General features: G+C 38.3%; 1 protein-coding gene across 9 annotated transcripts in view; it reads right to left on the reverse strand.

Annotated features, from left to right (window-relative positions):
* Positions 1-844: 844 nt before the first annotated feature.
* Positions 845-12,801, reverse strand: part of Etv1 (ETS variant transcription factor 1) — a 92,980-nt gene continuing 81,023 nt past the window's right edge. For all 9 annotated transcript variants that reach the window (XM_048415681.3, XM_048415680.3, XM_048415682.3 and 6 more), the window contains 2 exons: positions 9,262-9,363; positions 845-5,582 (listed from right to left, as the gene is read on the reverse strand). In XM_048415681.3, coding sequence (XP_048271638.3) covers positions 5,361-5,582; positions 9,262-9,363 — 324 coding nt within the window. In that variant the 3' untranslated portion in view covers positions 845-5,360. The remainder of the gene's footprint in view (positions 5,583-9,261; positions 9,364-12,801) is intronic.

A 12,801-nucleotide genomic window follows, 5' to 3' on the forward strand; every position in this document is an offset into this window, starting at 1 on the left:
TGTATATGATACTGTTGTTACCCCCTTAGCAGAAGAAGGCCATAGCAACTGAGTCGTGCTTACATAACACTTCCTGTTTGGTTCAGTTCTGCTCTTAAATCACTCTTGTTTCTTCTCCTAAATCATGTGACTCATCTTTTTGTGTTTCAAAAGTTTTCTGAAGACTCTTTTTCTTTCCTCTTCAGCTACCAGTGTGCTGTGTACAGCTTACTGAAGAGTGCAGTGTGTATGTGCTTCCTTGGTTAGCGTTAGTCTGGAGTCGTCTGCGACAGAAAAGATTCAAAGGATACTTCAGTCATTTTCATTTGTCTTTGCTGTTGTCTTGAACGACGTTTGATTTACTTTTTAACTTTCCTACAAGAATTGTTCAAAAGGTGAGACTGAGCACCCAATCAATAACTGTTTCAGCCAAACATAACTGTAATAGACATTCATGTCAAGAGAATATAGTTAAGTCCAAGCTATGAATCTGCTTGTGCTGTCCTGACATCTCAGCACAGCCATGTTTCTTTAGCTCATTAGACAAACCGAGTCACAACAGAGGCAGTGGAGGCAAGTTTCATATCCTTGTTGAGTCCCCAGAGTTCTCCTTGTTTTCTTTTCTCAATACATTTATTAGGATCTAGTCAAATGTAACTGGAGAAGCTGGAACTTAACTGGAAAGTGTACTAAGTGTCATGCTACCTAAGTCCTGCAGACACTGAATGGGAGGAGTGATGGCACCAGCAAAGAAATACTACAGTTCAGTCATAAATGATTCAAACTGTAGCTAGTTAAGAGGCAGTCAGCCACCGACCATAGGATGTGGGTGTGCCAGCATTCCAAGTGATCAACAACAATCCAATATTTTCAATTTCTGGGCTTTTATTTTAGACTTAAATCTTGAGCATACTTAATTTGTTATCACCACATGAATTTCATAATGATTTCCCAAACTGTAATTATAAGCTTAATACAACCAAGCAAATTAAAAAAAAATTCCCCCATAGAAACATACCTTTTGAATGGAACTAAGTAAGAATATTGGTGTTTATATGCAAAAAGAAGCCTACCTTATATATGGATTCTTAAACCACAACTATTATATATACATTTTCATCGAACATTCCAAAACCGTTAATATTTCCATAAAGGCACCCGCTAGTCTAACCACAGCTTCCTCTTAAACTATACTTTTCCATAAAATGCCTTTTTTTTTAATAAATAAAGTGTCTAAGTCAGTATCACTTTTAAAAAAAAATCAAGCCCTAAAACTACTAGTTGAGTTCTCACTAAGTTTGGTCAGCTGTCCAAAGGACCCAGGAAGCAGCAGCCACCTCTCCATCTTCCTAGGTCAGCACTCGCCCAAATCTTTAAAATTAAACATGACACAAATGCTTTTATGAAACTTGGCTCCTACATAATTCTTGCTGCAACTGTCTAGCATACATATCAGCTGTCATTAAGTTGATTCCTTCAATTATTCTCCCTACTTTTAACCTTTTCTTTTCCATACCAAACTTCCTGGAAAAGAGCCTATTTGTTACTGATCTTAAAATTTTTAGGGACTCAAATAGGCATTCATTTTTTTTTCATGTTTTATGAATCTATTATGTTCTACAATCTGGAAAGGGCTGCATGATAAAAACATGATTCATTTAGAACACTCTAATCTGGTCCAAATTCGTGACATTAGGCAAGAAAATGCCCCTCATTGTCATATAAAGAGAAGTAGACTCAGTTTTTAGAAGTCCTGTTCCTTCAATTAACAGAGACATATTGTTTACCGCTTTTATTGAACTAGCAGTTGTCATTTGCAGATGTGAAAATCAAAAGGAACCAACTCATTACTGATACTAATTTTTTTTTCAAAACCTCATATGGCATGAGCGTCAGATCTAACTGTGCTCCTGCCGCTATTATCACAGCTCAGTCACTTTTCCTATCAGGGTGTGCTCAACTAGGACCAGCGGGATCTCTCAGTCATACAGAGGCTTGATGTGTAACCCAGACGACGGACTACAACAGGTGAACTTTGATACAGAGATTTTTTTCAAAAGTATTTATACAAAATAAGGGGTGTTAATCTGAAAGGTAAATGAAGATATTCCTTAGTATACACTCATTTTAGCGACCTCAATAGAACTTTTTGTTCATGAATAAATCAATTAGGGTTTTGCTCTCTGGGGTCTTTGTGTGGGAAACTCAAAGTTGAATGAACAGTCTCCCCCCGGACTGCATCATAATCCTAGGAAACTAGGAACTGTTAATCTGTCAGAAGGGATGTGGCACAGGATTGAGAAGACTGAGAGGGCAAGACCCACCCGGCTTTCCTAGGTAAACCCTAAACAGAATCACAAGGTGAAGTGGCAATGGAGAGCAAGGGATGTGACCCAGGAGGGAAAACTGAAATGTAACTAGTAGTCAGGAAATGCTGGCAGCCCAGAAAATGGAAAAAAAAAACAAAAACAAAACAAAAACAAAAAAACAATGCCCCTCCTAATGTCTTGGCTTTAGCCCTTTAAGGCTGACTTTGAAATTCTAACCTCCAGAACTGTAGGAAGATAAATTTCTGTTGGTACTAAAGTCTAAGTCATTTGTTATAACATCTAGGAAGCAAGGGTTCTGTGATTTGAGGAAATACACACCCAGGTTTGCAAAGTTTCATTTTGAAGCACCCCCAAATAAAATAATTTTTCACTGATTATTTGGAAGGTAATATTCTTTGTTTTAAGAAATTGTTGGATATGTGCACATCTTCAATGAGAGACTTCCATCACTAGTGAATATATCTTTTCATTTCTTTTACTAAGTTGAAGGCAAGCTTGACTTTACTAATTGGTGTGTTTGGTAGCCAATGCTGTTGAAATACAGAATGCAAGAATCTTGCAGAAATCACCTACTGGTTTATTATCTACCTGAGAGGAAAAAGAAGCAGAAAACAAAAGACCACAAAAAATAAAAATATAAAAACTTCCATTTTGCTTAAGTTTACAAAGCTATATTTTAAATGTTTCCAAATTAAGAACACACTTAAAGCTTGTTGATGACTTATTTAGTTAATTAAGTCACTACCTATGACAACAAATATGTAGTTGTGCTTAGATATGAAAATACCTTTATTCTTGTGATCCTTTGAAACAGCTCAGGGGCCAGTTCATCTTTCCTGACTGACTAGAACAAGAATATTAAAATGGGGAAAAAAAGAACAATGGAAGAAGACTCCTCAATATGATTTACGTTTAAAGATGCATTTAGAATTTCCTTCTATTTTAACAAGTAACCCAATCACAAACCTCGGCTGTCTGTCCAGTGAATATTTCACTGATTATTTAGAAAGTCGGTCTCTATTCTAAGTGTTGTAATGGTTACATGATCATGGTAGTGTCTTATTTTTAAGGTGTACTTACCGCCCTGTGAAGGGCCACGTGATACACATGCAACACAGTCAATGAAATCATGTATACACATACATCAATATCGAAACACTCCTGGAGGATGTGGATAGTGCTGGATTGGCTGTGTGCAGAGTGAAGTAACTGTCGGTTTAAAGAGAGAACTGTGGTCTGTGGGACGGGAGAATGGGTACTGTGGGCTCATCTTCACAAGGTCTTTCTTGTGCTCAGAAATGCTTTCCTAGGCTTATCTGGGCTCTGTGTTTAAGGGTTTTCTAAAAAATAATTCTTTTCCTATATATTCTTTACAAAGTTATTTGCCAGAATAGTCAGAGATCGAACAGAATTCATTTCCTTTGCTTGGATCTTGAAAGCAGCTACTCAGGGTTAATAAGACACCAGATCCTTCTGGTTTTCAGAGTGAACGAACAACATGGCACACCTTCTATGCTATTGTTTTTAAATGTAAAACCAAACAAAATGACAACAAAGGCAACAACTCTGAAACTTTAGATCTTTGAATCTTCTTTCATACAATCTGATCACATTTACAGGTGTGTCCAGGAGACGATGGACTATATCAGCTCTGTCACACAGCAACTTCCCGTATTCTTTAACCGTTCACAAGCAGTGCTCCAAATCGCCAAAAGTTACAGAAATTCCCACAGTTTCTCTTAGCAAGCTGAGGCTTACTCTTCTTTTGTCAATGTGCATAAAAGCTGCTTAGAGCAAGGCATGGTGAAGCTAGTTCTTAAGCAATAAATGGTTTGAGTCATCTATTTTGTCCTGAAATGCTATCTGTAGTTAACTGCATTGCTTATAAATGGTCATAGTAAATTCAGCACGAAAGAGAATATTACAGAAAAGACAGCAGCAGAAGCATTAGCATTATCTAATATTTATATATGTTATCAACAGAACACAGCCGTGAAACATTTAAATGCATATCAATGGGTACCATGTCTAAAAATTACTATAGTACCTATTTAGTGTAGTGGATATTTTTCTTAAAGAGTGCTTGCTGTAACTAGAACAGCATAATATGTGATTTAGTACAGTTAATTCTTATTGATTAAATAATGTATTTATGCACTGAAGATAGTGAAAGGAGACAGGTAATTTTTTTTTCTCTTTTTGCTTCATTGTGATCCCAGATTTAACACTAAAAGGATTCCAAAGGATCATGACATGTCATTATTTAACTGAAATGGGCATTGACATATTTAAAAGACAGTATTGGTACTGAAACAGCAAGATGGCACCGGATACATGTAATGCTACTGGCCTATGACTCAATTGGAGCCAGAGTCCAAAATTGTGCCCCTCATTTACAGTAACAGTGATTACTCAAATTCAGAAAGAATTGCCCAAATATATGCTTACCCTTCACAAGTCATGTGTGAAGCAAAATGGAACAGAAAGAACAGCGAATGCAATTGCTAAATACTTTGCTTTTTTACAAGAGCTGCAAACAGTCATTTCTAACATTAAACTGTCATTTACAGTAGATTTTTTGTACACCTGCAAAGACTTCAGTAATGATGGGAAAATGCCCAAGGCAAATGGTCTCCAAGTAGATATTTACATATGTGAAATCAAATGTACCATAGATACCGAGAAAATTATCTTACGTTATTATGAAATCGAAGAAACATGATATAGCTTCATCATACAGAAAACCCGTAGGACCCCATCCCAAGCCTAAGTAAAACGGAATCCCCAGTTCCCTCTGCCCGTTCACCCACCATCTTCCTCTAACAAAGAATGAATGTCTAAATTATCCCCACCCACCCTCAAATAAAGTGCGCAGTCCATGGCAGACCATAGAATAATGCAACAGGAAAAGCCCCCTTTTGTATTATTATTTTAAAAATAAAATACAAACAACAAAAATAAAACAAAGATTGAAGAGAATTCGGTGATTCTCTCTATCTTGAAAAAAAAAATAGGCGAAGCGCGGGGTGCCCTGCTTGACTGTCACTCGTTTCAGTACACGTAGCCTTCGTTGTAGGGGTGGGGGTTGCAGCAGCCCCCTTCTGGCATGTAGGCCATGCTTTCGTCAAAGTGAGACAGGGGCACCGTGTCCTCCTCGTTGATGTGACGTTCCATGTCCGTCTTCAGCAGTGGGCGCTGGTTATCCGGAAACGCCATGGAGAAAAGGGCTTCCGGGTCACACACAAATTTGTAGACATATCTCTCTCCAGCCACCTGAGAATAGCATGGGAAAGCCCAGTGCCACCGTCCCCACGTGGGCAGGGGAGAGAGAAACAAACACAGATTAAGACAGCAGCAGGAATGGGGGCACAAAAGAGAACATTTGACAAAATAATAGATTACATTTTCATGGGCAAACGTTTTAACTTTGTAAAGTAAGCCGTGGTTCAATCAAGGGAAACGGGAAATGTTGACCTAGAGTAATAATTAATCTATTCCACAAATAGCAAGGAAACTGAGCAGTTTGCTTTTTCTTTTTTAAAATAAAGGGGTACTTGTGCTGCCGTTTGGGGAAGAAAATCGATGTGATGCAAGCGATTCACATTGAAGTGTTTGTTTTAAAGGTAACATCTTTGCTTCTGAAAATGTCTTTAAGGTTTGTCTTCCCCTATTATATTTCTACAACTTGCAAGTTTTAAACGGAAAATGTGCTTTATTCCTAATAAGATGAGCCTAGTGATCACTAATTCCCAAGATGCACTGCTTTCTTCTCCTCCATCTTTCCCCTGGTACTGTGTAGTCTCATCTGAAAAAAACCCCAAAGATACATAGCCTTATTTAAATGAAGGATGGAGCAAGAGGACGTTATCCTGAGCACATCACTTTTTAAAATGAAGGCAAGATACATTAGATGAAGCTTAAGGATGTGTGCGAAGTGTCAAATTGAAGTAAGAGGCGTAAAAAAAAGTGAAAGGAGTCTAAAATACACACTGGGAAGGGAGGAAATGAGAAAAGGAAATGTGACAACTGCCTGAAATAAAGGAGACGTAGCATAATTTGTAGAGAAAGACGTGCCCCAAACTTAAGTTTTGAAGAGTAATGCTTCTGTAGAAAATGATAAACAATCGAAGGAGACGGATGGACCTGCCACTAATAGACGATGCTGAGGAACTCAAGACCAGATGCGATGTGGAACAAAGGCAGTTCCTTGGGCAAACTTTGGTGTGTGTATATGTGTGTGTGTGTGTGTGTGTGTGTGTGTGTGTGTGTGTGTGTGTAGTTCACAATTTCAGAAAGCTGAAAAGTATTGACTGTCTTATGTCTCCACGCCCAAAGGTCTTGCTAGTTGATTTGTGACATGGGGAAACAGTGTGCTCACAGTTTATAAATTCTCTGTCCATGTTTGGGAGAGGTGGGAATGACTGCCAAAGATCTCTGCTGCTCTGGACTCAGAGTATCTGCTGCCCTGAATTTAAGTAAAGGGATCCACATCAGTGTCCAAGTAATCTGGCTATCCAGAGGTTTGAAAGAGCTAACACTAAGCAGTGTTTATGAATCTGGACATGTTTCTTAAACTGCCCTTCAGTTCCTTGTCTTGTGAAATGGAGACAGGAAGGGCTCCCCGGAAAGCCAGCTGTGGCACACGGGGGGGGGGGGGGGGAGAGTACAGTGCAAAGCAGAAGGAGGCATCGAGCTTAATTCTCTTCCTTCAGTCCTCATCACAAATTCAAAAGACAAAAAGGTAAACTAATGAAATGACTACAAAACTGAAAACCAGGCAGCATCACACAAAAGCTGAGAGATGATACATCTTAGCTCGGTTTCCTTTTCTCTTTATTTGTCAAAGTATTTTCAGGAAATGAAAGTAAAATAAATGCTGTATTCTGCATGCCTCTGAGTGTTTTATAGCCCACTGTGTTTAGCTTGGGACTGCAAAAAAGAATTGTTTGCCTTGGGTACTGGACCTGTGATTTTGCCCGATGTGTTCAGGCTGTCTTTACTGGGAGGCAATGGGATAAATGAGAAGCATTTCATCATGCGGAATTTAAATGCACAAGATGCCATCGAAATTATAAAATCTCCTAGGGACTTCTGCCTCTGCTTCCTTCTAGTTTTCTCTGAGTAGACATTTTTAGTGCTACTACTGTATTTATCGCACTGTTAGATATTGCTGAGTTTAAAATAGGAGCTGACACACAGACAAAGTAAATGATGCCTTCCTTTGTTAGGGATACAATTACAGGGCATGAAATCCTGCATATTAGGTAAAATCTAAATGTAACAGTGGGATGGAAAGGCACAGGAATTCTGTGAAGGGATGTATCGGAAGTAAATGGGGAGGTGGGTGTATTGTCAAAGGCTAGAAACATATTTAAATTACACTTCAATTTTTAAAATTTTAAGATAGCTCAGCAAGTAAAGGCACTTGCCTCCAAGTCTGACAACTTGAGTTCAGTCCCTGGGACCCAGAGAGGGACCAGCCAGACCTGAGGACTGCAAGCTGTCGTCTGACTTGCACACATATACTGATGGTACACACACAAAAAAACACACAGGAAACATAATAATTTTTCAAAATTTGAAGGAGAGGGAATGGGGGCATATTTGACCCAAACAATGTATATCTGTATATGATTATTAAATAAAATAAATAAAATCGCAAATGTAAATGGTAAAGCAAAGAGAAGCAAATATAATTATATCACGGAGAATATATACATTACTACGTTAGTAAATATTTTTATAAGTGTTGCTAAATTTTTAACTAGATGTGCAGATATTTTACCTATAAAGTACAAGAATTTTTCCAACGCAACTTATTTCTATTTCATAATTACTGAAATTAATTACATTTAAAATGTTTTACTTGTATTAACACTTTCAATTATTTGTATTTTATTCTCCAGACTTCTAGCTTAATTGTTCTTTACATACATCACAATTGCCTAATTAAAATTTTAAGCCAATGAATAAATATCATCATACAAACTTGGAATTCCTCATTATGTATTTGTGTGTAATAAGGAGGGGAGTCATAGAGTTCTGAATAAACCATGCTACAATGTACTTAAGCATGAGAAGTGGCTCTTGGAACAGCAGTGAAAATGACTGTATATGTTTGAATGTTAGTACTTGCTAACATGATAAGGAAGCCTGGTTAGTTGCTACCTATACGCAGAGACACAACCTGCCTTTCTTGTGCCAAACAGTGGTATCCAGAAAGTATATTCTGTGTAGCATTCACATCCACCTGCAAAGCCTAGAGAAGCTATAAAGCACCCAAGTCTGAAGGAAATAATAACAAACATTCAAATGTTTTATCTTTATATATTCATTTATTCATGGCCTCCTTTATAAATGTTATATATTAAGAACATTTTATCTTTATCCATGTTTTTGTCTTTTACACCAAACAACTTTTAAATATTAAAAAAGCTCACTTGAATTAAAATATATTGAACTTTGTTCTGCTAACCAAATGAGATGAAACATTTATTACAAGTAAGTGGTTTGGGATATTAAACTGTCAAGTGATGAAATCAGGCAAGACATGGAGCAAGGAAAAAAAAGTGTTTTGCTTCTTTTTCTAATAAGAACAAGAGATGTTTTAAGAATCATAACAAAAAGAAAAAAATGAAAGAAAGAGACAAGCATTTAAAAAATGTGTGGCTGCGGGGCACATGAAAATTACAGCTTCTAGAGACATGGAGATCTACTGTTGATGCTGTAATAAAGTGGAAACTTGGGAAAGTCTGCCCCTTGATAGATACTGTTATCCATTTATCTCCAGTGTCCATAACTTTTCAAACAGACCTGTGATGCTCCAAGCAGGAGTCAAGCATCTACGGTGGAAGTCTGGTTGAAACAAGGCAGTGCTACTGTGATTTTAAGAACTGACGTAGAGACCGGTGGTGGGCACATCACAGTAATTTTTAATGTAATATCATCTCACCTTCTGCATGATCCCCTTCTCATAGTAATAGCGGAGAGAACGGCTAAGTTTGTCATAGTTCATAGCTGGCCTGTTCTTCTGAATGCCCCAACGCCGGGCCACCTGCCATCAAAACAAGATCACATTGTTAGTGTTCAGCCTTCTTCAGCCAAATTATTCAGGGTTAGTGGCACATGCACACGTTTATACACACACACATACACACACACACACACACACACACACATTTATCAATATATGACTTTTCAACCCACAAAACCATGTCCAAATCCAAGGTGTAAGTAAAACAGCCTCCTCCGTGATCTCAGTTTCCTGGGTCCTGCTTTAAACCAGGCATGTGGTCCTCTTTCCTAAATGTTACAATAGAATTCTTTGTCATCATTGTTTTGAACAGAAGTTAAATGGAAATAAGGGAATATGTTTATACCAGGAAAGAAAAGGCTGCAACTGACCAAAATAGGGCATATTTTCCCTTCTGCAATACACCATCAGTCTTTTCCTTCCGAAACTTTCAGACAAAAATTCCAAATTAAGAACTGCTTAATAATTACTTTGTAAAGGTGTTTTATTGCATTTGTGACAAGAAGAATAAGAAGGAGAAGGAGAAGGAGAAGGAGAAGGAGAAGGAGAAGGAGAAGGAGAAGGAGAAGGAGAAGAAGAAGAAGAAGAAGAAGAAGAAGAAGAAGAAGAAGAAGAAGAAGAAGAAGAAGAAGAAGAAGAAGAAGAAGAAGAAGAAGAAGAAAGCCCCTGCTCAGATTGTGCAGAAGAAAGAACAGCTTGGTAGCGTGGCTGCCGAGGAAACAGTATGCCGATTATTAAACTAAACTACAAGTAATTGTTGTTGCTGAAAGTGGCCTCTGAAGAAAACTAGAGCCAACTCCAAACTGGAAAATTAAACTCATTTAGGAAACATTAATTGGATGCTAAAATAATGTGGAAGTGGAAAAGCACCAGATATGCGAGCCTCTCTCTCTCACTCTCTCTCTCTCTCTCTCTCTCTCTCTCTCTCTCTCTCAGAATGTCCAGTGTTTAGTAAAGGTCTTGGAAGTGTTTAATCTGTTGCCATATTGGATCACTGGGTCTGGCCAAGGCAGAGCTCTCAGCAGAGCTTTGGAAGCACTTCTTCTCAATGGTGGTGCCATTCCACCTCCATGTCACACTGGACTAAGAGAAGCATACACAGAGAGAAGCCTGCATCTCTGACTGTAGTAGAAGTCATGAACTCATTAATCCACACTTTATTGTAGGCTGAGTGAAAGAAACCATTCGCAGCCTAAGCAAGTTCAGGAGAGCATTCTCTAACAGACCGTGATCCATTGTTTCCATGAAATTACAAGTTGTTGTGTCCCATACAATAAAAAAAATATCTCAAAGCCATCTCTCTGCTCCTCTTCTCTTTCTGTTGTCCCCCTGCCCCTTTCAAAACCAATGATCCTTACTATTCTTTCTATCATTAATTTGAATTCTTGGAATGAACATATAATGATCTTTAATCTTATCAGTTGCTATACTATTTTGTGAGTAAAGTTGTGGTGATATTTTTTTATGATCTAACAAATAAAGCTTTCTTGAAGACCAGAGTGCAAAAGTAGCCATACTAGTCAGCCATACAGGTCAGGCAGTGGTGTCACACACCTTTAACCCCATACTAGTTAGCCATAGAGGCCAGGTGCTGGTGGTACACGCCTTTAATATAACATCGGACAGAGGACTGATCTGCAAAATATACAAAGAACTCAAGAAACTAGACATCAAAAGAGGAAATCATCTAATTAAAAATGGGATACAGACCTAAATGGAGAACTCTTAACAGATGAATCTCAAATGGACAAAAGACACTTAAGCCATCAGGGAAATACAAATCAAAACAACTCTGAGATGCCATCTCATACCTGTCAGAATGGCCAAGATCAAAAACATTGACGACAATTTATGCTGGAGAGGATGTGAGTAAGCAGGACACTCCCCTGTTGCTGGTAGAAGTGCAAACTTGTACAGCCCCTTTGGAAATCAGTACAGCAATTTCTCAGGAAATTAGGAATCAATCTACCTCAAGACCCAGCAATACCACTCTTAGGCATGTACCCAAAGGACGTTCAATCATACCACAATGACATTTGCTCAACCATGTTCATAGAAGCATTATTCATAAGAGCCAGGACCTGGAAACAACCTAGATGCCCCTCACTTGAAGAATGGATTAAAAAAAAAGTGTGGTACATTTACACAATGAAGTACTACACAGTGGTTAAAAAAAAATAAAGACATCTTAAAATTTGCAGGCAAATGAATGGATGTATATTAAAAAAATATTTAGTGAGGTAACCTAGACCCAGAAAGACAAATATGATATGTATTTACTCATAAGTGACTTTTAGACATAAAGTAGTGAATAATCAGCCTACAGTCCACAACCCCAGCAAACCTAGACAACAAAAAAGGCCTTAAGAAATACATGGGACCACCTAAAAAGGAGAAAAAGACAAGATCTCCTGAGTAAAGTGGGAGTGTGGGGAATGGGGAGGGGGGAAGAAGGTGAAAGGCAGTGGGGAAAATATATAACTCAATTAAATACCATTAATTTAAAATTACCAGCATTAAAAATAAAAATTAAAAGCATTAAAAAATACCAGCATTAGAGAGGAATATAAGGCAGGATGAGACAGGAAATCACTCTCTTTCCAGTCTGAAGATTTCGTAGAGGTAAGAGTTCCCTAGTGGTTGGCTGCTTTGCTTCTGGAATCTTCAGGCATACTTTGTTAGATGATAAAGCATCAGCACATAAAGTGTGAAGGAAAAGACTGTCCATTCAAGCTAGCAGCTGTGGTGGCAGATACGTCTTAATTTTCCACCAACTTGGCAGTAAATATTCTAAGTAATCATGAATACGGTGGGGAAAGGTGGCAATATGAAATAAATACAAGCCAGGCATGGTGAGAAAAGCTGGTAATTCTAGCACCTGGAATCTGACTATGGGACTGGGGATACAGCATGAGAATCAAGGGTTCCAGATCACCCTGGGCTATGAAACCCTGAAATGTTGAAGAGAATGGAGGGGAATGGAAAGCAAAGGAAGGAGGGAGAGAGGAAGGGAGGGAGGGAGGGAGAGAGGGAGGGCGGGAAGGAAGGAGGAAGAAAGGAAGGAAGGAAGGAAGGAAGGAAGGAAGGAAGGAAGGAAGGAAGGAAGGAAGGAAGGAAGGAAGGGTGAGTTTTGGTTTTGCTTTTAAAATAAAATATTTCAAACCTGTAACAGTGGCTGTCAGTGGCTCAATAGAGACAGAACTACACAGCATGCCAATCTTGGGGAATGCAAAAAGTGTTGGTAAGCAACAATTCCTGAAAACATTCATTTACACATGAGTCTTTCCTAGAGTCTTACCAGAGTTCACTTCAAAATTAAAATGCAACAAACCTTAAGGCAGCATAGGTGTCTCTGAGTGAGCCACATGATGTTGCAAATCATGTAAAAGGGGGTTGTAAGAGTTTACAACCTATAGTGCCAATTAATTCTCAGCACTGTGGATTATTAGTCTAGGATTT

Source organism: Myodes glareolus, chromosome 11, assembly GCF_982192425.1.
Source record: "Myodes glareolus chromosome 11, mMyoGla1.1, whole genome shotgun sequence".
Lineage (NCBI taxonomy): Eukaryota > Metazoa > Chordata > Mammalia > Rodentia > Cricetidae > Myodes > Myodes glareolus.